Below are 27,879 nucleotides of genomic sequence, written 5' to 3'. Positions count from 1 at the left end.
TTGCTTTGTCAATCTGTGGACAGAAATGATTGGACCAGTTCCATTTTTGCCTTTGGCATATGTTGGAAAACACAAAGGCAGTTTTAGGGAAAAGTGAAAACAGTTGTGCAAAGGTGTCCTTCATAAGCATTTCCAGACCTACCCCAGTCAAAGTGCCTAGGTCATTGCCACCACAGTGCACTATTATGAGGTCAGGGTGTTGGATTTGCATGAAGGATTTCACCAATGGCATCAATTGGTGCCACTTTAACCCTCTCTGACCAATCCATTTAATGTCTACATTTGGCAAAGCAAGGTCTCTCACCATATCTGTTTTCTCTGCAAACTTTTCACTCCAGAAGACATAGCTGTGCCCTACAATCCACACTGTGAACATCTTCAAAGGAGAACTGGATGCACTCAGGAGGTGTCTTTCAGTAGAATGGCAATATGAAAAGAAAGACAGTTTGGAAATGGAGGCATACATATTTTTTACAAAACAAAAAGAACTGATTGGCTGTTTCATACCATTCTAGAAAAAAAACTAGGCTGTATGTGAAAATTAATAGAAGCATGTTTTGTATTGGTACAAAAAAATGTGTAACCAAAGAACAGTACTATGGATTTGCAGTTAGGTTTGAAAAGTCAAGCACTCTTGCTCTGTGGAATTGAAACATTGTGTGTCGAACTTCTGACCTAACTGCACACAGCAGTGTTCCATGAGCTGTTGCTATGGTAGCAGGCAGAAGTCAAGTTGGGGGAAGGGTACTAGGCAGAAGTCAAGTTGGGGGCAGGGTACTTTTGGAAAAGGGTTGGTTTTCAACCAATAGAAATGTGTCATTACATTTGAAAAAAAGGGGGAAGCACTGAGATTTGAAACTTACATGTATATGTGTGGAAAAATAGAGGGAAAGTTTGCCATTATCTGGTTCTGCTGAGAGGAGAGAGGTGTACAGAACAGAGATCCTGGCTCTGATAATCTGCTGTTTGAGTGACACATTTCTTTCACAACTAACTAATTTTAAAGGTGAGTTTACAGTTTGAGAGGGGATGTATGTGGTAACTTAAGAAATGAATAATAGAAATGGGAATTGTTTTTGTTGTAGTTACACATGGTGGATTCATAATGTGTCAGTCTGTAAAAGAGATTTTCACTTGGCCCGAAAAAAAAAGAGCAGTAAGTGTGCTTTCAAATTGGCAAAGAAATTTCGTTTTGGCACTAATGTGAAAACATGACTCTGTGTGCATAGAAGAATTATAGGCAGAAATGTATTGCGTCTTGCTCTGGTGATTTCACAGTTGCAGTAGATGGAAAAGAGGAGCGAATATTTGGGGGAAGAAGCAGAGGTTTAGCACACACCCATGTGCTTGCCATGTATAGTCATGCACAGTAATTAGAAGCGAGTGGGGTTTTCAGGTTTAAGTCTGTAATGCAAATACATTCAGCATCACTAAGGCTGGTTGCCCCTGCTGGAGTGTAGGCAGTCACAGAGAATACACACGGTGGTGGTCTGAAAAAAAAACAGCTTGGACATGTGCATTTAAATAAATTTAAAAAAAAGGTTTCAGAATGTGTCAGTCTGTAAAAGTGATTTCAAAGTGTAAAAAGAGATTTTCACTTGCCCCCGAAAAAAAAAGAGCAGTAAGTGTGCTTTCAAATTGGCAAAGAAATTTCGTTTTGGGACTAATGTGAAAACATGACTCTGTGTGCATAGAAGAATTATAGGCAGAAATGTATTGCGTCTTGCTCTGGTGATTTCACAGTTGCAGTAGATGGAAAAGAGGAGCGAATTTTTGGGGGAAGAAGCAGAGGTTTAGCACACACCCATGTGCTTGCCATGTATAGTCATGCACAGTAATTAGAAGCGAGTGGGGTTTTCAGGTTTAAGTCTGTAATGCAAATACATTCAGCATCACTAAGGCTGGTTGCCCCTGCTGGAGTGTAGGCAGTCACAGAGAATACACACGGTGGTGGTCTGAAAAAAAAACAGCTTGGACATGTGCATTTAAATAAATTTAAAAAAAAGGTTTCAGAATGTGTCAGTCTGTAAAAGTGATTTCAAAGTGTAAAAAGAGATTTTCACTTGGCCCGAAAAAAAAAGAGCAGTAAGTGTGCTTTCAAATTGGCAAAGAAATTTCGTTTTGGCACTAATGTGAAAACATGACTCTGTGTGCATAGAAGAATTATAGGCAGAAATGTATTGCGTCTTGCTCTGGTGATTTCACAGTTGCAGTAGATGGAAAAGAGGAGCGAATTTTTGGGGGAAGAAGCAGAGGTTTAGCACACACCCATGTGCTTGCCATGTATAGTCATGCACAGTAATTAGAAGCGAGTGGGGTTTTCAGGTTTAAGTCTGTAATGCAAATACATTCAGCATCACTAAGGCTGGTTGCCCCTGCTGGAGTGTAGGCAGTCACAGAGAATGCACACGGTGGTGGTCTGAAAAAAAAACTGCTTGGACATGTGCATTTAAATAAATTTTAAAAAAAAGGTTTCAGAATGTGTCAGTCTGTAAAAGTGATTTCAAATTGAAAAAAGAGATATACACTTGCCCCCGAAAAAAAAAGAGCAGTAAGTGTGCTTTCAAATTGGCAAAGAAATTTCGTTTTGGCACTAATGTGAAAACATGACTCTGTGTGCATAGAAGAATTATAGGCAGAAATGTATTGCGTCTTGCTCTGGTGATTTCACAGTTGCAGTAGATGGAAAAGAGGAGCGAATTTTTGGGGGAAGAAGCAGAGGTTTAGCACACACCCATGTGCTTGCCATGTATAGTCATGCACAGTAATTAGAAGCGAGTGGGGTTTTCAGGTTTAAGTCTGTAATGCAAATACATTCTGCATCACTAAGGCTGGTTGCCCCTGCTGGAGTGTAGGCAGTCACAGAGAATACACACGGTGGTGGTCTGAAAAAAAAACAGCTTGGACATGTGCATTTAAATAAATTTAAAAAAAAGGTTTCAGAATGTGTCAGTCTGTAAAAGTGATTTCAAAGTGTAAAAAGAGATTTTCACTTGGCCCGAAAAAAAAAGAGCAGTAAGTGTGCTTTCAAATTGGCAAAGAAATTTCGTTTTGGCACTAATGTGAAAACATGACTCTGTGTGCATAGAAGAATTATAGGCAGAAATGTATTGCGTCTTGCTCTGGTGATTTCACAGTTGCAGTAGATGGAAAAGAGGAGCGAATTTTTGGGGGAAGAAGCAGAGGTTTAGCACACACCCATGTGCTTGCCATGTATAGTCATGCACAGTAATTAGAAGCGAGTGGGGTTTTCAGGTTTAAGTCTGTAATGCAAAAACATTCAGCATCACTAAGGCTGGTTGCCCCTGCTGGAGTGTAGGCAGTCACAGAGAATACACACGGTGGTGGTCTGAAAAAAAAACAGCTTGGACATGTGCATTTAAATAAATTTAAAAAAAAAGGTTTCAGAATGTGTCAGTCTGTAAAAGTGATTTCAAAGTGTAAAAAGAGATTTTCACTTGGCCCGAAAAAAAAAGAGCAGTAAGTGTGCTTTCAAATTGGCAAAGAAATTTCGTTTTGGCACTAATGTGAAAACATGACTGTGTGTGCATAGAAGAATTATAGGCAGAAATGTATTGCGTCTTGCTCTGGTGATTTCACAGTTGCAGTAGATGGAAAAGAGGAGCGAATTTTTGGGGGAAGAAGCAGAGGTTTAGCACACACCCATGTGCTTGCCATGTATAGTCATGCACAGTAATTAGAAGCGAGTGGGGTTTTCAGGTTTAAGTCTGTAATGCAAATACATTCAGCATCACTAAGGCTGGTTGCCCCTGCTGGAGTGTAGGCAGTCACAGAGAATACACACGGTGGTGGTCTGAAAAAAAAACAGCTTGGACATGTGCATTTAAATAAATTTAAAAAAAAGGTTTCAGAATGTGTCAGTCTGTAAAAGTGATTTCAAAGTGTAAAAAGAGATTTTCACTTGGCCCGAAAAAAAAAGAGCAGTAAGTGTGCTTTCAAATTGGCAAAGAAATTTCGTTTTGGCACTAATGTGAAAACATGACTCTGTGTGCATAGAAGAATTATAGGCAGAAATGTATTGCGTCTTGCTCTGGTGATTTCACAGTTGCAGTAGATGGAAAAGAGGAGCGAATTTTTGGGGGAAGAAGCAGAGGTTTAGCACACACCCATGTGCTTGCCATGTATAGTCATGCACAGTAATTAGAAGCGAGTGGGGTTTTCAGGTTTAAGTCTGTAATGCAAATACATTCAGCATCACTAAGGCTGGTTGCCCCTGCTGGAGTGTAGGCAGTCACAGAGAATACACACGGTGGTGGTCTGAAAAAAAAACAGCTTGGACATGTGCATTTAAATAAATTTAAAAAAAAAGGTTTCAGAATGTGTCAGTCTGTAAAAGTGATTTCAAAGTGTAAAAAGAGATTTTCACTTGGCCCGAAAAAAAAAGAGCAGTAAGTGTGCTTTCAAATTGGCAAAGAAATTTCGTTTTGGCACTAATGTGAAAACATGACTCTGTGTGCATAGAAGAATTATAGGCAGAAATGTATTGCGTCTTGCTCTGGTGATTTCACAGTTGCAGTAGATGGAAAAGAGGAGCGAATTTTTGGGGGAAGAAGCAGAGGTTTAGCACACACCCATGTGCTTGCCATGTATAGTCATGCACAGTAATTAGAAGCGAGTGGGGTTTTCAGGTTTAAGTCTGTAATGCAAATACATTCAGCATCACTAAGGCTGGTTGCCCCTGCTGGAGTGTAGGCAGTCACAGAGAATGCACACGGTGGTCGTCTGAAAAAAAAACTGCTTGGACATGTGCATTTAAATAAATTTAAAAAAAAAGGTTTCAGAATGTGTCAGTCTGTAAAAGTGATTTCAAATTGAAAAAAGAGATATACACTTGCCCCCGAAAAAAAAAGAGCAGTAAGTGTGCTTTCAAATTGGCAAAGAAATTTCGTTTTGGCACTAATGTGAAAACATGACTCTGTGTGCATAGAAGAATTATAGGCAGAAATGTATTGCGTCTTGCTCTGGTGATTTCACAGTTGCAGTAGATGGAAAAGAGGAGCGAATTTTTGGGGGAAGAAGCAGAGGTTTAGCACACACCCATGTGCTTGCCATGTATAGTCATGCACAGTAATTAGAAGCGAGTGGGGTTTTCAGGTTTAAGTCTGTAATGCAAATACATTCAGCATCACTAAGGCTGGTTGCCCCTGCTGGAGTGTAGGCAGTCACAGAGAATACACACGGTGGTGGTCTGAAAAAAAAACAGCTTGGACATGTGCATTTAAATAAATTTAAAAAAAAAGGTTTCAGAATGTGTCAGTCTGTAAAAGTGATTTCAAAGTGTAAAAAGAGATTTTCACTTGGCCCGAAAAAAAAAAGAGCAGTAAGTGTGCTTTCAAATTGGCAAAGAAATTTCGTTTTGGCACTAATGTGAAAACATGACTCTGTGTGCATAGAAGAATTATAGGCAGAAATGTATTGCGTCTTGCTCTGGTGATTTCACAGTTGCAGTAGATGGAAAAGAGGAGCGAATTTTTGGGGGAAGAAGCAGAGGTTTAGCACACACCCATGTGCTTGCCATGTATAGTCATGCACAGTAATTAGAAGCGAGTGGGGTTTTGTGGTTTAAGTCTGTAATGCAAATACATTCAGCATCACTAAGGCTGGTTGCCCCTGCTGGAGTGTAGGCAGTCACAGAGAATACACACGGTGGTGGTCTGAAAAAAAAACAGCTTGGTTTCATAATGTGACAGTTTGTTATACAGATTTTCACTTGCCCAAAAAAAAAGAGGAGTTTGTGTGCATTCAAATTGGCAAAGAAATTTCGTTTTGTGACTATTGTGAAAAGAAATGTAGTAATATATTTAAATACAATAAAGAATTTTTTTTTTAGTTTTTTTGCAGGTATTGCTGAAGAACAGTGAACAAAATTTAAGATGCCTACAAAATCTCGAGTTCAAAAAACGCTAAAAAAAAAACTATATTTGAGGACAACTGGAGGACCAAAGTTAGTAGAAGATGCTGATGTTGGGAAAAAGAAAAAATCTTCTGGTAAGCAAAAAAGACAATTCCTAAACAAAATATTGAAAACAAACAAAAATGTACAAAATGTCTGTTCTCGGAAAAATGTAACAAAACCTACAGAACAGCAAAAAATTGAGGATTTAGTTAATGCAAATATACCTTCTGCAATTGAAAAGTTTAACATAAACAGAAAAACAGCATTTAAAGAGATACGTAGAAAAATGTTTCAGAGAAGAGTTATGTCCAATTTGATAAAGGATATAAAGAAATATAAGCAAAAGGCTAAATATTATAAGAGAAAAAAAGAAATTGAAGCCATTGCAGCAAAGGCATTAGAATTAAAAAGGAAACTATTCATATTAATTTTGAATAGGATGCGTACATTAGATAAAATGGTTAATGTACTGAAATCACAAAGCAAAAGCAAAAGAGTAGTGAACAGAACAAATTTTTGTAAAGTGTTTTTAGGAAAGTGGATGCATAGCTCAAGTAGTGAACCTTTTTTTAATGAAGAGAGCTATTTTCAAAGTAATAGTTTGCTGCATGCAGTTGACACCAGAGGTCGTTCATACGAAGTAAAAAATGGTTGCATAATGGAGAAGGAGATAATGGTTCCAAGAGATGAGGTACAAGTGATGGCAGATGAGGCAATGGGGAGACGTCCTAAAGCCCCAGTGTACACTTGGAATTGTAGTAGTATTTGCACTGTGCGTCAGGAATCTATTGACAGATTTCGAGAGTTTCTAAGAGAATATAGTAAAAAAAGTGTAAAACAAAAGATTAAGGTGCTTCAAAGTCTGGATCCATGCAGAGTGAGAGAGAATACTGGTTTGCAGGGTCATTCTCTTGCTTGTCTATCTAGAAAAGTGTGCAATAGTGTTTTCCATCATTTTAGGATGCTGGCTGTTCATCATACTGAAATGAGAAAGTTTGTGAGACGGTTGTATTTTGCCAAAAGTCCAGCAATAAAGTTAAATGAATTGAATAGGGCTCTGTTCCGAGGAACGGTATCAGATGTAGAGAAGGTTGTTGATGAAATTCAGTTTTGTTACTTTGGTCCTGAACAAAACAGTGCAGAGAAGGACACAGTAAATGAGGCAGAAGTGGAAGAGAATGTAGAACCTTGTGTAAGTAAGACATTTAATGATCACATAACAAAATTTGCAATAGTCTCTAATGAAAGACCAAATGTTACTTGTATTTGTTGCCGCAGAACTCATTATAGAAAACAAACTAGGAATGTTGATCTCTACAGAAAGAGTGAAAATGAAGATAATTATAAGTGGATGGATTTTGCAACATATATATTTCTTGAAAATTGTTTTGAATTGGGTGAAGATCAGCGTATTTGTAAATACTGCTACAACAAGTTAGAGGAAAATAGAATGCCGACCAGAGCTGTACATAATAATTTAGAATTGGATGCTATTCCTGCTGAACTTTCTGAATTAAATACATATGAGTCTATACTCATTCAATGTGTTCATCCGTTCCAGACCATAGTACGTATGGAGCCCAAAACTGGTAAATTACCTCCTTCAGATTTAGTGAGAGGTTTAAAAGGTAGAGTGGTGTATTTGCCCTTGGATTTGAAAAAAAATATGGAAACTATTGATGCGGATACTTTGGAAACTGAACCATTAATTATTCTGGTTAATGGTGTACCTACAAAGAATAAGAAGATTTGGCAGGAGCTGGTAGATGTGCGGAAAGTACAAAGAGCAAATTTGTATTTGAAAAAAAATAACAAATGGTATGAATCAATTTATATAGTAGAAGAAGAAGAAGAAGAAGATTTACAAGGAGATACAGAAACACCAAGTGGACAAATTGAAAAAGTGGACAAGTCAAAGGAAGAAGAAATTTATGAACATTTTAGCATACATCCTCTCCATTCGAAAGAAGTTATGGGAGACAATATTGATCTCTTTCAGATGAAGAAAGCAAAAGGAAATCCCGTGAGTGTATGGGAGGAGAGCTTGGAAGCTCGATGTTTTCCCCAGCTGTTTCCTAAAGGAAAAGGAGGACGATACGATGAACGTCCGGAACAGATTCCAGCTTCTGAGTATCGGACTACAAGACTATATGCTGAAGATCCCAGATTTCGACAAAGTATCCCTTATTTGTTCCATCTTTTATTTGAAAGCGACTTGTCTGCACTGTCTTATGCAGTAAATCACATTTTAAAAAGTGGAGTACATTTACAAAATGTGTCTGCTAAGGATTTTATGGAGAAAGTGCAGCACCGAGATGATCATTTGGAAACACAACTGATCAATCTGATGGCTTGTCAGCGTGGGACAAATGAATATTGGTACCGACGCCATGGTGAACTAAAATGCATGTTACGCAATTTAGGAACACCAACATGGTTCCTTACCCTAAGCTGCGCCGAGTACGCTTGGGATGATTTACTGGATTTTCTACGAGAGGCCAATTCAAACATTGAAAACATCGAATACAAGACAGCAGGAGAACTGTGCTCATTGGATCCGGTTAATGTTTGCAGATATTTCAATCATAGATTTGAGGCTATGATGTCCTTCATCTGCAATAAAAAAAATCCACCCCTTGGAGAAGTAGTGGATTTCTTTTGGAGAAAAGAGTACCAGGCAAGAGGTGCTCCTCATATTCATATGCTGCTGTGGATCAAGGATGCCCCAAAGTTTGGAACAGATACTGATGAAGCAGTGTTATCTTACATTGAAGAATATGCAACATGTGCTATACCTAAAAGCACAGAAGAGTACAAGTTAAAGGAGCAAGTTCTACGTTTCCAAAGTCATCGGTGTGGAAAATACTGTCGACGGAAATACAAGAGCAAAGAAAAATACTACACTAAATGTCGATTTGGATTTCCTAGACCTGTTCTTACAAATGGAAGAGTCAACAGTTTTATGTCAGCTGTGAGACATACTATCACAAGAAAATCACCTAAGAATACCTACAACCTTAAAAGAAAAGAAGAATCAAAAAATATAAATGACTACAACCCAGTCATTTTATCCATGTGGAACGCTAACATGGATATACAGTATGTTGCTGACAATTCCATTGCTGTTGCTCGATATGTAACGTCTTACATTACGAAATCAGAAAAAACAGAATTGAAGGAAATGTGGGAAGAGATTTCTCACGAGAAGACTGTCAGTAAGAAGCTGTACAGTTTCAGTTTGAAGATGTTATCGCATCGAGAAATTGGATCCTACGAATGTTCAGATAGATTATCTTCTGCAAGTCTCTACTCGAAGTCAAGAAGAATAATTTGGGCAAGTTTAGGCCTTGCAGCAATGAGAAATCGGGTACTGAAATCTGTTGGAGAAATTGAATATTTGGCACAGTTCGAACCTGAAAGTACAGATATATTGAAAACAAACATGTTGGACACATATTATCCCAAGAGAAGTCATCATCTGGAGAACATGTGTCTCTATGAAGTGCTGCAGAACTACATTTATTCACGGAAAGCTGCAGAAGACATCAATAATGGAAAATATAAAGTCGTTGGTGAAGAAGGATGTTTGGTGAAGCAAACCAAAGGAAGTTTGATAAATCACCGGAAGCTGAGTTGCGACACTACCGACAAGAAAGAATTTTACTACTTGGCTCTTTTACAGTTGTTTAAACCATGGCGTTCAGAGGATGAACTACTGGGAGAATTCCAGAGCTATGAAGATTCTTTTAATGCTTGCAAAGACAGCATACAATGCAGTACATTCTCAACTTATCTGCAAATGTTAAATGAAGAAATTGAACAGGAAACTACAATTGCAGCAGAAATTGCTAGAGACAGTTCTCAGGACAGCCAAAGTTCAGGAACATACAGTCAAGATCCCCTAGGACAACCAATCGTTGAAAATGAAGCATCAATAGCCATGAATGAAGTGGAAACGGCTATGAATCAAGCTCAAGAAGCATTTATAGACTTAGAAAATTTGGAAAGACAACTGAATCAAGAGCAGCAACAAATTTATGAAGAGATCAAAAACAAAATTGATCACGGATTTCTACATGAAAAAAAAGAGTGCTCATGCACATCATTTCATCCAATCAGGATGTATGTAAGCGGACAAGCTGGCACTGGAAAAAGTTTCCTAATTAAAGTCATCAGAAGCTACCTAAAGCAAAAAACAGATTCTACTTTGTCTTGTGTGGTTACTGCTCCAACTGGGTTAGCAGCATATAACATAAAAGGAATCACCTTACATCGTTTGCTAATGTTACCAGTGGAGCATGAGAACAAAATACAATTCAACAAGCTAACTGGAGAAGCATGCTTGGAAGTTTCAAGAGTATTGAAGAAGATGCAAGTTCTCATTATTGATGAGGTGAGCATGGTATCAAACTTAATGCTTGCCTTTGTGCATTTAAGAATGCAGCAAATTTTGAAGACAGACTATGACGTGTTATTTGGTGGAAAACACGTCATCGTTTTTGGGGATCTTTTGCAACTTACTCCGGTTAAAGGACAACCAGTGTTTAATACTGTGACACATGAAGACACGAAGAAGTCATTGGGAAGCATCGGTAATACAAATATTTGGTCCTTCTTTGAGTACAAGGAACTTACAACTAATATGAGGCAAGCAAACGATGAAGAATATGGAAGTATTCTGAAAGATATCAGGATTGGACTACTCACAGAAGCTGGCAAAAAAGCATTACAGACTCGGCTGCTACATAATTTATTTCCAAAGGAAGAAATAGTTGCAGAGAAGATATACAAGAACATTGCAGAAAACAAAAGTGTCATCTGCTTAATGCCAACTCTACGTGAATGCTCAATATTCAATGAGGAGCTTTTGAAATTGGAAAAGGAAGAGATCATGAAATTGGAAGCAGTGGACAAAATTGAGGATGGAAGAATTACTGTCACAGTAACAGGCAAACTGAAAAATAAATTGGACTCACTAGAGAAGAACATCTCCAAAACAGCAGGATTAGAAAAAAATCTATATGTTTGCATGAACTGTAGAGTGTTTTTAAGGAGAAATTTGGATGTTGAAAAAGGCTTAGTAAATGGAGCGATGGGAAGAGTTGTGGGTTTTATTAATTATCAGAAAAAAGATGGAATTGAATGGTTAAAAATAAAATTTGATCAGATAGAGGAAGTTAAAGACATTTGTCGTTGTTCAGTTCGTTTCATGCTTGTGAAAGACTTATATGTACGTAGGAAGCAGTTTCCGTTTTCTCTAGCATATGCTGTAACTATTCACAAGTCTCAAGGATTGACTGTAGATTGTGCATTTGTGAACATTGGATCTAGTGTGTTCAAAGAAGGTATGGCATATGTTGCTTTGTCACGAGTCAAAACATTATCAGGTTTATTCATGATAGACTTCGATGACTCAAAAGTTAGTGCTGATACAAACTGTGTAAAGGAGTATAATAGATTAAGAAGAAGCTATGCTCCTCATTTAGGTCAGTATCCTGTGTTGGAGAAACGTGTAGTTTCTCGTAAAAGGAGAAATGAGAATATCTGTAATGAAGATGTAGAGAAGAGGAAAAAAAAGAGGAGTGATGTAATTGCAAGCAAAAAGAATAAGGAAAATGAAGAACAGGTTGTAGGATGTCATTTTGAAAATAGCTCTGGTGTCAACTGCTACGCAAATGTAGTGCTGAATGTTGCTTTTTATCTGGAAAGTTTGCAAGAGCAGATAATAATAAATCAGGGAAAAAGATTCTGTTCAGAGCTCAGTCTCCTTTTTCAAAAGCTGAGTAAAGATAAAACTCAAATAGAAAGTGCTACTGATATTAGAAAACTTTTAGATGTATGTTCAGGACGAACACAGTTTTCTCAAAATGAACAGCAAGATGCTCACGAATTTTTGATGTATTTTCTTCAGGTAGTGGAAGAAGAAGGAGTTCCCATTGACATTTTTTTTGGTCTCTCTTATAAATGGGAACATAGTTGTGATAATTGTTATAATATAAGTGGTTCTATTGTTGATAATGAAAGGTTTATTTATTTGACATTGCCAGAGAGTAAAACAGTCACTTTTGCAAACTTAGTTAAAGATGCTAATCATAGCATGAAATGTGGTGAGTGTAATTCTGACATGTTATCAACATTAATTTTAAGGGAATACGGACAGTATGTAATTTTAATGATGCAACGATGTAGAGCTGATGGATCAAAATTGGATACTTTAATAAAGAAGTTTACAGGACAGCAATTATCAATTTCAGGAAAAACTTTTGTAACTGTTGCAATAATTTTCCATGATGGACCTACTGTTACTTCTGGACATTACACAGTTTATCTAAAATGTGAAAAAGGATGGACACTGTGTAATGATTCCCAATTGATTTTCAAACAACGTTTGCCTTTTGATTTAGCAAATTCCTATCTAATCTTCCTGAAACCTAAATTTTAGAGAGACTTGGCAAGATCTGGACAAAATAATTTTACCATTTTACAGGATTACCATTGCAATTTTGTAGAAAAAAGATTTTTAAAATTATCATTTGGCCTAAAGGAAAGATAACCAATTGTAATGTGGACTTTTTAAATTTTTAATGCAATTTTGAAAAACCAATAATTTAGAGATTATCGGTAACTTCTGCACATTTTAAATTTTGGAATGTTATTGGACTGCCACTGGAAATTTTTTCAAAAATAATTTCAAAAATTACTATTTGGCCATGTGGAAAAGTAAGCAATTCTATTGTGGACTAAATAAATTATTCGAAAAATTTTCGTGAACCAAAATGTTACAGAGAATCGGTGAGATCTGGACAGATTAAACTTTAGAATTTTAATGGTTTTCCCTTGGAAATTTATTCCAGGGAAAGAATAAAAAATACTATTTGGCCTAAAGGAAATAAAATCAGATGTATTTTGGAGTTATTTGAGATATATTATTGTGAATGTACTTCTGAAACAAAAATATCAGACGGTATTTTAAAGAAAAAAGTATTGTTTTTAGATGACATTTTTTAAGAATAATATGCATTTCTGTAATGATAAGTTTAAGTGAGAAGAGATTCTGGGCTTTTTTAATACAATCTTTGAGATTGTTATTTTTTTTTGCCCGCTGTAAAATGATGAATGCAATTGCTTTCACAATTTATAGTGAAATGCAATATATTCTGAAAACAGCAAAAATAAGGCAAAAATATTTTTTGGGAAAAAATGTAAATATGTGTACTGTATTATAAAATGTTTTAAAAATATTAATACTTTTTTCTTTTTTTTCAGATCGATATAGAAAATTTTCGTAAACTACAACCATTTTAAAAACTATTTTTTAAAAAAACAAATGAATAAATATTTTTTTCAGTGAGTATGGTAAGTCAATAGTAATAATTGTAGTCTTTCAAGGACCTTGTAATGTGAAAAATGATTTTTAGTGTTTTTTTTAAAAAATAAAAAAAAGGTACGCTTACCGTACGCGTACGGTAAAAAAAAAAAAAAAAGTTTTTTAAAAAAAATGTAAAAAAAAGATGAAAGATAAGGTTGGCTCTTAAAAGAACCGTTGTGTTCATGCAGGGACAGAGGAAAGGAACCATGGGAAAATCATTCAAAGCTACAAATGTGCTGATCTATTTTGTTATTCACTAGGGAAACACTGGTCTCCCTATAACAAATTAGAGCTTTACAAAATGTGCAATGAATATCAACCTTCCGAAATCGAGGGTTCATTTCCAGAGGGCCAGCAAAAGGAGATTCTCCCCCCACAGATGAAGGGCTCACCTGACCTGCAGAAGAAGGAGTAAGCCCTGCAGGTGATGGTCCAGGCTGAGCTGCTGTGGATGTACTGGCTCGTCTTTCTGAAGAGTTACCTCCAAAAAGATGACCATGTGTCCTTCTGTGTACATCCTGGAGGTGTCTCTTCATGGTGTGATTCCCAAAGGAATACTTCCTGTTAGGATTACCTCTAGAAAGTACACGCTGACACAGCTTGCAAGTAACTAAGGGTGCATTCACCTTTTGCTGGCCTTCTGGAAAAGTAAAATAATCCCAAACATAAGAAGGTTTTACTTTCCTCGCTCTCTGCCTCAAGACAGTGCTGCTGGTGCTAGCCTCACTCTCAGAAGAGCTCTGCTGTTCTGCCATCGTATCCCAAAGACAAACCAGCTCCTTCTCCCAAGGGATCACAAGCAGAAATGAGGGGAATGGGTGTGGTGTAGGAGAGTTCTAGAACTGAAAGTAGTTTCAACCAATCAAAAGTTGTGTTTCAAGATCACATGACCTACCGTACGCTTACGGTACGCTTACGGTGCGCTTACGGCAAAAAGTACGCGTGCGCGTAAAAAAGACACGCGCTTGCGCACATGCGCATAACAGTCATTTCCCGGCACTTCCGCGTAACGTGCGCGTGTTGCGTAAGCGCGCACGCGTCCCGCGCGCAGTACGCGCGGCTACGCAAAGTGCGTAACTATACGCAAGCAGCGTAGATAGATTACGGACGTTGCGTAAACCGTACGCTTACCGTGAGCTTACGGTACGCGTACTATAAAAAAAAAAAAAAAAAAATCTGGAAATAAATTTTACATGTTTATTTTAAAAAAATATATATAAAAAAAATATTTAAGGATTTTAAAAATTAAAGCATAGTCTTTATAAAAGATAAGAAAATTAAAATAAAAATATGTTTGAAAAAAATGAAGAATATAAAAAAAAAATAGCATTTAAAAAACCTTGCAAATTCACTGAAAAAACCATGGGTTTCACACACGTTATAGTTAGGAATTAGCATTTAAAAAACCTTGCAAATTCACTGAAAAAACCATGGGTTTCACACACGTTATAGTTAGGAATTAGCATTTAAAAAACCTTAGAAATTCACTGAAAAAACCATAGGTTTCACACACGTTATAGTTAGGAATTAGCATTTAAAAAACCTTAGAAATTCAGTGAAAAAACCATAGGTTTCACACATGTTATAGTTAGCTGGACATTTTACTCGTAAAAAACCAATGAAATTGCCCCGTTATAGTTAGTTCAGCTAACTATAACTCGCGCGCCCGCAATGCACTGCTGATGACGTCACATATTACATCACTCATGACATGGTCAGTGACATCACTCATGACATCACTGATGACATCTCAAATGACATCACTGATGACATCACTGATGACATCACTGATGACATCACTGATGACATCATCTAGTGAATGTGTGTTATTCTGAAAATTAAATATGTTTTATATATGTATATCTCATGGTCGATGGAAGAATAAATGGGTATATAAGTGTCTAAATGGATGATTTGTTTTTGAAAAATTGATTGTGTAACTGACTGATTAAGTGTATCATAGTGAATACATGGCTTAGTGAATAATGTTTAAATATGTAAATATCTGTATCAGTCTCTCACTTTGTGTATAAGTGGCTGCATGGGTTGGTGAGTAGCTACATGGGTGCCTATTTAGGTTATTAGTTGTTTTTTTGAGTATCAGTCTGAGTGTCTGCATGGTTCGGTGGGGGGTATTACGTAGTGCATCGGTGCATGAATGAGTGACTCACTGTTTGTATGTGTTGAACACAGCATGTGTGCAGGACTGTATGGGTGGATGAGTGTGTGTATGGGTGTGTTAGTGAGTGAATGACTGTCTCAATAGTGTCTTCAGGAGTAACTACATACGTTTTAAACTAGTATATGTGACTATTGGTGTATATATGTGAGTATATGTGAAAGTGAGAGATTGAAAGAGTTCCTGTATGAATAAGTATGTGTTTCTATAAGTGATTGTTTAAAAGACTAAGTATGTGTAAGTTTCCGTAGAAGTAAGTGTGGTGGTGTGTGTATAACTGTATATGCAAGTAAATGTATGTTTGATTCTTTATTAGCATGAGTGACTATGTGTGTGAGTAACTCTATGGATGAGTGGCATTGTGTAACAGGATGTATAGATGTATGAGTACATATGATGAGTGAGTACATGTATGAGTGACTGTATAGGACTGTTGGTGAATGAGTGGATGTGTATGTGGATCTTAGAATTACTGAAGAGGTTGTTGTAACTGGTATTGGTATGTCCATTGTTTTGAAATTTTTAGTCTCTATTTTTGAATGTGTGTATCAAAGCTTATATTAAGGTGAGAGGAGGTCTGCCACTCTATCACAAGGATGATGTCATCAGTGATGTCATCAGTGATGTCATTTGAGATGTCATCAGTGATGTCATGAGTGATGTCACTGACCATGTCATGAGTGATGTAATATGTGACGTCATCAGCAGTGCATTGCGGGCGCGCGAGTTATAGTTAGCTGAACTAACTATAACGGGGCAATTTCATTGGTTTTTTACGAGTAAAATGTCCAGCTAACTATAACATGTGTGAAACCTATGGTTTTTTCACTGAATTTCTAAGGTTTTTTAAATGCTAATTCCTAACTATAACGTGTGTGAAACCTATGGTTTTTTCAGTGAATATATATATATATATATATATATATATATATATATATATATATTCACTGAAAAAACAATAGGTGTGTTATAGTTAGCTGGACATTTCACTCGAACAAAACTATTGAAATTTCTCCGATATAGTTAGTTGTACTAACTACATCCCGCGCGCCCGCAATCCACTGCTGATGATGTCACATATTGCATCATTCATGACATGGTCAGTGACATCACTGACGACATCTCAAATGACATCACTGATGACATCATCCAGTGAATGTGGTTTGGTTTGTTATTTAAATATGTATTTTATATATATTACCTACTGGCGGTCGCCAGTAGGTAGTTATAGTTAGGACCACGTTTCCATAGGAAATCCGCAACATTCTATTTTGAATAACTTTGGCGCCAGTCGACGAATCCTCGCAACTTTTTCAAAATAGGTGGGGTGCTGCGCTCCGCTCCTTCCCTGAAAGTCTCGGGGGGATTCGTCAAGCGGGGGCTGAGATAAAAGGGGGGTCCCAAAAAGCGTTTTTCCCATGCATTTTTCCATAGGACCTTTAGACAGGGCTACAGCCCGAACGGCTGAACAGAATTACTAGAAATTTGGCAGAGAGGTAGTCCTCAGGTCAAGGAAGTGCCTTTTGTAGGTTTGGTGTAAATCTGTTCAGTAGATTCTGAGAAAATAGCCTTTAAATCAATATATATATCTGAGCCAGCTTACGGTGCGCTTATGGTACGCTTACCGTACGCGTACGGTGGCGTGCGCGAGCGCGATTCTGATTGGTTGTTAGATCTTAGTAAACATTCGAATCGGCCGAAACCAGGAAGCGGCGGCCGCCATTTCGTGTGTTTCACTCAGAAAAAAAAGAGTGATAACAAGAAAAGGGGGCAAGGAGGAGAGTTACAGACCCCCTAACATTTGTAAGGGGGTCAAAGAAGGACAGAAAAGTACAAAGAAAACATTTATTGATTTTAAAAAAAATCACGGGGTACGCGTACGGTAAGCGTACGGTAAAAATAAAAAATAAAAAAAGAAATGAAATGCAGATTTAAGTGTTTAGATATTAGGGGGCTCTAAAAAGAGCCGTTGTGTTTATGAAGTGATTTTTAAGTGGTACCTACAAGTAAGTACCGATGCAGAGTCTAAGGTTCAAGAGGAAGACTCTGTTCCCTTCATCATTGAAGTGCACACCATCTCCTCTATAAATGTCTTGCATGTCGTAACGCAAGTTGTTGTGGTAAATGGAACCCATACCATAGTCACGGAGGAAAGCAGAAACAGATTTGTTGACGTGCTTTCTTGCTTTGTCAATCTGCGGACAGAAATGATTGGACCAGTTCCATTTTTGCCTTTGGCATATGTTAGAAAACACAAAGGCAGTTTTAGGGAAAAGTGAAAACAGTTGTGCAAAGGTGTCCTTCATAAGCATTTCCAGACCTACCCCAGTCAAAGTGCCTAGGTCATTGCCACCACAGTGCACTATTATGAGGTCAGGGTGTTGGTTTTGCATGAAGGATATCACCAATGGCATCAATTGGTGCCACTTTAACCCTCTCTGACCAATCCATTTAATGTCTACATTTGGCAAAGCAAGGTCTCTCACCATACCTGTTTTCTCTGCAAACTTTTCACTCCAGAAGACATAGCTGTGCCCTACAATCCACACTGTGAACATCTTCAAAGGAGAACTGGATGCACTCAGGAGGTGTAATTCAGTAGAATGGTAAAAAGAAATGAAAGACAGTTTGGAAATGGAGGCATACATATTTTTTTCATAAAAAAAAGAACTGATTGGCTGTTTCATACCATTCTAGAATAAAAACTAGGCTGTATGTGTAAATTAATAGAAGCATGTTTTGTATTGGTACAGAAAAATGTGTTACCAAAGAACAGTACTATGGATTTGCTGTTAGGTTTGAAAAGTCAAGCACTCTTGCTCTGTGGAATTGAAACATTGTTTGGCGAACTTCTGACCTAACTCCACACAGCAGTGTTCCATGAGCTGTTGCTATGGTAGCAGGCAGAAGTCAAGTTGGGGGAAGGGTACTAGGCAGAAGTCAAGTTGGGGGAAGGGTACTTTTGGAAAAGGGTTGGTTTTCAACCAATAGAAATGTGTGATTACATTTGAAAAAAAGGGGGAAGCACTGAGATTTGAAATTAACATGTATATATGTGGAAAAAGAGAGGGAAAGTTTGCCATTATCTGGTTCTGCTGAGAGGAGAGAGGTGTAAAGAACAGAGATCCTGGCTCTGATAATCTGCTGTTTGAGTGCCACATTTCTTTCACAACTAACTAATTTTAAAGGTGAGTTTAGAGTTTGAGAGGGGATGTATATGGTAAATTAAGAAATGAATAATAGAAATGCAATTCTTTTTGTTGAAGTTGTGTTTATTATTTTCTGTTTTGGGAGAAATTTAAATGTGAGGAACAAGTAAAATAATATGGACTATGTTTTCACAATAAATTAAGGTGTACTGGTATAAAAAAAGAATAGTTTAAGGGTTTGAGGTTGGACTCAGTAATGCAAATACATTCAGCATCACTAAGGCTGGTTGCCCTTGCTGGAGTGTAGGCAGTCACCCAGGTTACAAATGGTGCTGGTCTGAAAAAGCAGTTTGGACATGTGCTTTTTAAAAAATCTGAAAAGTGGATTCATAATGTGTCAGTCTGTAAAAGTGTTTATCACTTGCCAAAAAAAAGAGCAGTAAGTGTGCTTTCAAATTGGCAAAGAAATTTCATTTTGTGACTAATGTGAAAACATGATTCTGTGTGCAAATAGGAATTACAGGCAGAGATTTATTGCGTATTGCTCTGGTGATTTCACAGTTGCATTAGATGGAAAGGGGGAGCCATTTTTTGGTGCAGAAGCAGACTCTTAGCACACACCCAGCTGCTTACCATGTGGAATCATGCACAGTATTCACAAGCGAGTGGGGTTTGAGGTTTCAGTCAGTAATGCAAATACATTCAGCATCACTAAGGCTGGTTGCCCTTGCTGGAGTGTAGGCAGTCACCCAGGTTACAAATGGTGCTGGTCTGAAAAAGCAGTTTGGACATGTGCTTTTTAAAAAATCTGAAAAGTGGATTCATAATGTGTCAGTCTGTAAAAATGTTTATCACTTGCCAAAAAAAAGAGCAGTAAGTGTGCTTTCAAATTGGCAAAGAAATTTCGTTTTGTGACTAATGTGAAAACATGACTTTGTGTGCAAATAGGAATTACAGGCAGAGATTCATTGCGTATTGCTCTGGTGATTTCACAGTTGCATTAGATGGAAAGGGGGAGCCATTTTTTGGTGCAGAAGCAGACTCTTAGCACACACCCAGCTGCTTACCATGTGGAATCATGGACAGTATTCACAAGCGAGTGGGGTTTGAGGTTTCAGTCAGTAATGCAAATACATTCAGCATCACTAAGGCTGTTTGCCCTTGCTGGAGTGTAGGCAGTCACCCAGGTTACAAATGGTGCTGGTCTGAAAAAGCAGTTTGGACATGTGCTTTTAAAAAAATCTGAAAAGTGGATTCATAATGTGTCAGTCTGTAAAAGTGTTTATCACTTGCCAAAAAAAAGAGCAGTAAGTGTGCTTTCAAATTGGCAAAGAAATTTCGTTTTGTGACTAATGTGAAAACATGACTCTGTGTGCAAATAGGAATTACAGGCAGAGATTTATTGCGTATTGCTCTGGTGATTTCACAGTTGCATTAGAAGGAAAGGGGGAGCCATTTTTTGGTGCAGAAGCAGACTCTTAGCACACACCCAGCTGCTTACCCTGTGGAATCATGCACAGTATTCACAAGCGAGTGGGGTTTGAGGTTTCAGTCAGTAATGCAAATACATTCAGCATCACTAAGGCTGGTTGCCCTTGCTGGAGTGTAGGCAGTCACCCAGGTTACAAATGGTGCTGGTCTGAAAAAGCAGTTTGGACATGTGCTTTTTAAAAAATCTGAAAAGTGGATTCATAATGTGTCAGTCTGTAAAAGTGTTTATCACTTGCCAAAAAAAAGAGCAGTAAGTGTGCTTTCAAATTGGCAAAGAAATTTTGTTTTGTGACTAATGTGAAAACATGACTCTGTGTGCAAAGAGGAATTACAGGCAGAGATTTATTGCGTATTGCTCTGGTGATTTCACAGTTGCATTAGATGGAAAGGGGGAGCCATTTTTTGGTGCAGAAGCAGACTCTTAGCACACACCCAGCTGCTTACCCTGTGGAATCATGCACAGTATTCACAAGCGAGTGGGGTTTGTGGTTTCAGTCAGTAATGCAAATACATTCAGCATCACTAAGGCTGGTTGCCCTTGCTGGAGTGTAGGCAGTCACCCAGGTTACAAATGGTGCTGGTCTGAAAAAGCAGTTTGGACATGTGCTTTTTAAAAAATCTGAAAAGTGGATTCATAATGTGTCAGTCTGTAAAAGTGTTTATCACTTGCCAAAAAAAAGAGCAGTAAGTGTGCTTTCAAATTGGCAAAGAAATTTCGTTTAAGGGCCTAATGTGAAAACATGACTCTGTGTGCAAATAGGAATTACAGGCAGAGATTTATTGCGTATTGCCCTGGTGATTTCACAGTTGCATTAGATGGAAAGGGGGAGCCATTTTTTGGTGCAGAAGCAGACTCTTAGCACACACCCAGCTGCTTACCATGTGGAATCATGCACAGTATTCACAAGCGAGTGGGGTTTGAGGTTTCAGTCAGTAATGCAAATACATTCAGCATCACTAAGGCTGGTTGCCCTTGCTGGAGTGTAGGCAGTCACCCAGGTTAAAAATGGTGCTGGTCTGAAAAAGCAGTTTGGACATGTGCTTTTTAAAAAATCTGAAAAGTGGATTCATAATGTGTCAGTCTGTAAAAGTGATTATCACTTGCCAAAAAAAAGAGTAGTAAGTGTGCTTTCAAATTGGCAAAGAAATTTCGTTTTGTGACTAATGTGAAAACAAATGTAGCAATATATTTAAATAAAATAAAGGAATTTTTTTTTAGTTTTTTTCAGGTATTGCTGAAGAGCAGTGAACAAAATTTAAGATGCCTACAAAATCCAGAGTAAAAAAAGACCACAAAAAAAACCTATGTTTGAAGACAACTGGAGGACCTAAGTTAGTTGAAGATGCTCATGTTGGGAAAAAGAAAAAATCTTCTGGTAAGCAGACAAAAAATTTTCTAAAGAACATATTCAAAAAAAGGAAAAATGTACAAAATGTCTGTACTGGAAAGAATGATTTCAATCGAAAAGGACAGGAAAAAATTGAGAATTTAGTTAATGCAAATATACCTTCTGCAACTAAAAAGATTAACTTAAACAGAAAAACAGCGTTTAAAGAGATACATAGAAAAATGTTTCAGAGAAGAGTTATGTCCAATTTGATAAAGGATGTGAAGAAATATAAGCAAAAGGCTAAGTTTTATAAGAGAAAAAAAGAAATTGAAGCCATTGCAGCAAAGGCATTAGAATTAAAAAGGAAACTATTCATTTTAATTTTGAATAGGATGCGTACATTAGACAAAATGGTTAATGTACTGAAATCACATAGCAAAAGGAAAAGAGTAGTGAACAGAACAAACTTTTCTAAAGTGTTTTTAGGAAAATGGATGCATAGTTCAAGTAGTGAACCTTTTTTTAATGAAGAGAGTTATTTTCAAAGTAATAGTTTGCTGCATGCAGTTGACACCAGAGGTCGTGCTTATGAAGTGAAAAATGGTTGCATAATGGAGAAGGAGATAATGGTTCCAAGAGATGAGGTACAAGTGATGGCGGATGAGGCTATGGGGAGACGTCCTAAAGCCCCAGTGTACACTTGGAATTGTAGTAGTATTTGCACTGTGCGTCAGGAATCTATTGATAAATTTCGTGAGTTTCTAAGAGAATATAGTAAAAAAAAGTGTAAAACAGAAGATTAAGGTGCTTCAAAGTTTGGATCCATGCAGAGTGAGAGAGAATACTGGTTTGCAGGGTCATTCTCTGGCTTGTCTATCTAGAAAAGTGTGTAATAGTGTTTTCCATCATTTTAGGATGCTGGCTGTTCATCATACTGAAATGAGAAAGTTTGTGAGACGGTTGTATTTTGCTAAAAGTCCAGCAATAAAGTTAGATGAATTGAATAGGGCTCTGTTCCGTGGAACGGTATCAGATGTAGAGAAGGTTGTTGATGAAATTCAGTTTTGTTACTTTGGTCCTGAACAAAACAGTGCAGAGAAGGACACAGTAAATGAGGAAGAAGTGGAAGAGAATGTAGAACCCTCTGTAAGTAAGACATTTAATGATCACATAACAAAATTTGCAATAATCTCTAATGAAAGACCAAATATTACTTGTATTTGTTGCCGCAGAACTCATTATAGAAAACAAACCAGGTATGTTGATCTCTACAGAAAGAGTGAAAATGAAGATAATTATAAGTGGAAGGATTTTGCCACATATATATTTCTTGAAAATTGTTTTGAATTGGGTGAAGTTCAGCGTATTTGTAAATACTGTTACAACAAGTTAGAGGAAAATAGAATGCCGACCAGAGCTGTACATAATAATTTAGAATTGGATGCTATTCCTGCTGAACTTTCTGAATTAAATACATATGAGTCTATACTCATTCAATGTGTTCATCCGTTCCAGACCATAGTACGTATGGAGCCCAAAACTGGTAAATTACCTCCTTCAGATTTACTGAGAGGTTTAAAAGGTAGAGTGGTGTATTTGCCCTTGGATTTGAAAAAAAATATGGAAACTATTGATGCGGATACTTTGGAAACTGAACCATTAATTATTCTGGTTAATGGTGTACCTACAAAGAATAAGAAGATTTGGCAGGAGCTGGCAGATGTACGGAAAGTACAAAGAGCAAATTTGTATTTGAAAAGGAATAACAAATGGTATGAATCAATTTATATAGAAGAAGAAGAAGAAGAAGATTTACAAGAAGGCACAGAAACACCAACTGGACAAATTGAAAAAGTGGACAAGTCAAAGGAAGAAGAAATTTATGAACATTTTAGCATACATCCTCTTCATTCAAAAGAAGTTATGGGAGACAATATTGATCTATTTCAGATGAAGATAGCAAAAAGAACTCCCGTGAGTGTATGGGAGGAGAGCTTGGAAGCTCAATGTTTTCCCCAGCTGTTTCCTAAAGGAAAAGGAGGACGATACGATGAACGTCCGGAACAGATTCCAGCTTCTGAGTATCGGACTACAAGACTATATGCTGAAGATCCCAGATTTCGACAAAGTATTCCTTATTTGTTCCATCTTTTATTTGAAAGCGACTTGTCTGCATTGTCTTATGCAGTAAATCACATTTTAAAAAGTGGAGCACATTTGCAAAATGTGTCTGCTAAGGATTTTATGGAGAAAGTGCAGCACCGAGATGATCATTTGGAAACACAACTGATCAATCTGATGGCTTGTCAGCGTGGGACAAATGAATATTGGTACCGACGCCATGGTGAATTAAAATGCATGTTACGGAATTTAGGAACACCAACATGGTTCGTTACCCTAAGCTGTGCGGAGTACGCTTGGGATGATTTACTGGATTTTCTACGAGAGGCAAATTCAAACATTAAAAACATCGAATACAAGACAGCAGGAGAACTGTGCTCATTGGATCCGGTTAATGTTTGCAGATATTTCAATCATAGATTTGAGGCTATGATGTCCTTCATCTGCAATAAAAAAAATCCACCTCTAGGAGAAGTAGTGGATTTCTTTTGGAGAAAAGAGTACCAGGCAAGAGGTGCTCCTCATATTCATATGCTGTTGTGGATCAAGGATGCCCCAAAGTTTGGAACAGATACTGATGAAGCAGTGTTATCTTACATTGAAGAATATGCAACATGTGCTATACCAAAAAGCACAGAAGAGAAAAAGTTAAAGGAGCAAGTTTTACGTTTCCAAAGTCATCGGTGTGGAAAATACTGTCGACGGAAATACAAGAGCAAAGATAAATACTACACTAAATGTCGATTTGGATTTCCTAGACCTGTTCTTTCAAATGGAAGAGTTAACAGTTTTATGTCATCTGTGAGACATACTATCACAAGAAAATCACCTAAGAATACCTACAACCTTAAAAGAAAAGAAGAATCAAAAAATATAAATGACTACAACCCAGTGATTTTATCCATGTGGAACGCTAACATGGATATACAGTATGTAGCTGACAATTCCATTGCTGTTGCTCGATATGTAACGTCTTACATTACGAAATCAGAAAAAACAGAATTGAAGGAAATGTGGGAAGAGATTTCTCACGAGAAAACTGTCAGTAAGAAGCTGTACAGTTTCAGTTTGAAGATGTTATCGCATCGAGAAATTGGATCCTACGAATGTTCAGATAGGTTATCTTCTGCAAGTCTCTACTCGAAATCAAGAAGAATAATTTGGGCAAGTTTAGGCCTTGCAGCAATGAGAAATCGGGTACTGAAATCTGTTGGAGAAATTGAATATTTGGCCGAGAATGACCCAGAAAGTACAGATATTTTGAAATCAAACATGTTGGACACATATTATCCCAAGAGAAGTCATCATCTGGAGAACATGTGTCTCTATGAAGTGCTGCAGAACTACATTTATTCACGGAAAGCCGCAGAAGACATCAACAATGGAAAATATAAAGTCATTGGTGAGGAAGGATGTTTGGTGAAGCAAACAAAAGGAAGTTTGATAAATCACCGGAAGCTGAGTTGCGACACTACTGACAAAAAGGAATTTTACTACTTGGCTCTTTTACAGCTGTTTAAACCATGGCGTACAGAGGATGAACTACTGGGAGAATTTCAAAGCTATGAAGATTCTTTTAATGCTTGCAAAGACAGCATACAATGCAATACATTCACAACTTATCTGCAAATGTTAAATGAAGAAATTGAACAGGAAACTACAATTGCAGCAGAAATAGCTAGAGACAGTTCTCAGGACAGCCAAAGTTCAGGAACACTCAGTCAAGATCCCCTAGGACAACCAATCGTTGAAAATGAAGCATCAATAGCCATGAATGAAGTGGAAACGGCTATGAATCAAGCTCAAGGAGAATTTATAGACTTACAAAATTTGGAAAGACAACTGAACGAAGAGCAGCAACAAATTTATGAAGAGATCAGAAAAAAATTTGATCACGGATTTCTACATGAAAAAAAAGAGTGCTCATGCACATCATTTCATCCAATCAGGATGTATGTAAGCGGACAAGCTGGAACTGGAAAAAGTTTCCTAATAAAAGTCATCAGAAGCTACCTACAGCAAAAAACGGATTCTACTTTGTCTTGTGTGGTTACTCCTCCAACTGGGTTAGCAGCATATAACATAAAAGGAATCACTTTACATCGTTTGCTAATGTTACCAGTGGAGCATGAGAACAAAATACAATACAACAAGCTAACTGGAGAAGCATGCTTGGAAGTTTCAAGAGTATTGAAGAAGATGCAAGTTCTCATTATTGATGAGGTGAGCATGGTATCAAACTTAATGCTTGCCTTTGTGCATTTAAGAATGCAGCAAATTCTGAAGACAGACTATGACGTGTTATTTGGAGGAAAACACGTCATAGTTTTTGGAGATCTTTTGCAACTTACTCCAGTTAAAGGACAACCAGTGTTTAATACTTTGACACATGAAGACACGAAGAAGTCATTGGGAAGCATCGGTAATACAAATATTTGGTCCTTCTTTGAGTACAAGGAACTTACTACTAATATGAGGCAAGCAAACGATGAAGAATATGGAAGTATTCTGAAAGATATCAGAATTGGACTACTCACTGAAGCTGGCAAAAAAGCATTACAGAGTCGGCTGCTACATAATTTATTTCCAAAGGAAGAAATAGTTGCAGAGAAGATATACAAGAACATTGCAGAAAACAAAAGTGTCATCTGCTTAATGCCAACTCTACGTGAATGCTCAATATTCAATGAGGAGCTTTTGAAATTGGAAAAGGAAGATATCAGGAAATTGGAAGCAGTGGACAAAATTGAGGATGGAAGAATTACTGTCACATCAACAGGCACACTGAAAAATAAATTGGATTCACTAGAGAAGAACATTTCCAAAACAGCTGGATTAGAAAAAAATCTATATGTTTGCATGAACTGTAGAGTATTTTTAAGGAGAAATTTGGATGTTGAAAAAGGTTTAGTTAATGGAGCTATGGGAAGAGTTGTGGGTTTTATTAATTATCAGAAAAAAGATGGAATTGAATGTTTAAAAATAAAATTTGATCAGATAGAAGAAGTTAAAGACATTTGTCGTTGTTCAGTTCGTTTCATGCTTGTGAAAGACTTATATGTACGTAGGAAGCAGTTTCCGTTTTCGCTAGCATATGCTGTAACTATTCACAAGTCTCAAGGATTGACTGTAGATTGTGCATTTGTGAACATTGGTTCAACTGTGTTCAAAGAAGGTATGGCATATGTTGCTTTGTCACGAGTGAAAACATTATCAGGTTTATTCATGATAGACTTTGATGACTCAAAATTTAGTGCTGATACAAATTGTGTAAAGGAGTATAATAGATTAAGAAGAAGCTATGCTCCTCATTTAGATCAGTATCCTGTGTTGGAGAAACGTGTAGTTTCTCGTAAAAGGAGAAATGAGAATATCTGTGATGAAGATGTAGAGAGGAGGAAAAAAAAGAGGAGTGATGTAATTGCAAGCAAAAAGAATAAGGAAAATGAATAACAGGTTGTAGGATGTTATTTTGAAAATAGCTCTGGTGTCAACTGCTACGCTAATGTAGTGCTGAATGTTGCATTTTATCTGGAAAGTTTGCAAGAGCAGATAATAGTAAATCAGGGGAAAAGATTCTGTTCTGTGCTGAGTCTCCTTTTTGAAAAGCTGAGTAATGATAAAACTCAAATAGAAAGTGCTACTGAAATTAGAAAAGTTTTAGATGTATGTTCAGGACGAACACAGTTTTCTCAAAATGTACAGCAAGACGCACAGGAATTCTTGATTTATTTTCTTCAGGTACTGGAAGAAGAAGGGGTTCCCATTGAAAATGTATTTGGTCTCTCTTATAAATGGGAACATAGTTGTGAAAACTGTTATAATATATGTGGCTCTAATGTTGATTCTGAAAGGTTTATTTATTTAACATTGCCAGAGAGTAAAACAGTCACTTTTGCTAAATTAGTTAAAGATGCTAATCATAGCATGCAATGCGGTGAGTGTAAATCTGACATGTTTTCAACATTAATTTTAAAGGAATACAGACAGTATGTAATTTTAATGATGCAACGATGTAGAGCTGATGGTTCAAAATTGGATACTTTAATAAAGAAGTTTACAGGACAGCAATTATCAATTTCAGGAAAAACTTTTGTAACAGTTGCAATAATTTTCCATGATGGACCTACTGTAACTTCTGGTCATTACACAGTTTATCTTAAATGTGAAAAAGGCTGGACACTGTGTAATGATTCCCAATTGATTTTTAAGCAACGTTTGCCTTTTGATTTAGCAAATTCCTATCTAATCTTCCTGAAACCTAAATTTTAGAGAGATTTGGCAACATCTGGACAAAACAATTTTACCATTTTATTGGATTA

At 37.1% G+C, this 27,879-nt stretch overlaps 3 protein-coding genes across 7 annotated transcripts in view; 2 read left to right on the top strand and 1 right to left on the bottom strand.

The window, feature by feature from the left end:
- Positions 1–27,879, bottom strand: part of LOC146789683 (uncharacterized) — a 678,567-nt gene that overhangs the window by 27,133 nt on the left and 623,555 nt on the right. The window lies entirely within an intron of this gene.
- Positions 1–27,879, top strand: part of DPP6 (dipeptidyl peptidase like 6) — a 2,129,336-nt gene that overhangs the window by 2,013,170 nt on the left and 88,287 nt on the right. The gene's annotated exons all lie outside the window — the stretch shown is intronic.
- On the top strand, positions 927–14,158 carry LOC146789685 (uncharacterized). Its single transcript, XM_085631992.1, has 2 exons — positions 927–1,006; positions 5,852–14,158. The coding sequence occupies exon 2, from the start codon at positions 5,895–5,897 to the stop codon at positions 12,357–12,359; it is 6,465 nt and encodes a 2,154-aa protein (XP_085488118.1). The 5' UTR covers positions 927–1,006; positions 5,852–5,894; the 3' UTR covers positions 12,360–14,158.

This window comes from Triturus cristatus, chromosome 10, assembly GCF_964204655.1.
Source record: "Triturus cristatus chromosome 10, aTriCri1.1, whole genome shotgun sequence".
Taxonomy (NCBI): domain Eukaryota; kingdom Metazoa; phylum Chordata; class Amphibia; order Caudata; family Salamandridae; genus Triturus; species Triturus cristatus.
The sequence above is the reverse complement of the archived record's forward strand: the minus strand, read 5'-3'. Positions and strand labels throughout refer to the sequence as shown.

Coding starts and splice junctions, on each gene's coding strand:
- LOC146789685 (XM_085631992.1), top strand. CDS start 5,895: ATGCCTACAAAATCTCGAGTTCAAAAAACGCTAAAAAAAAAACTATAT.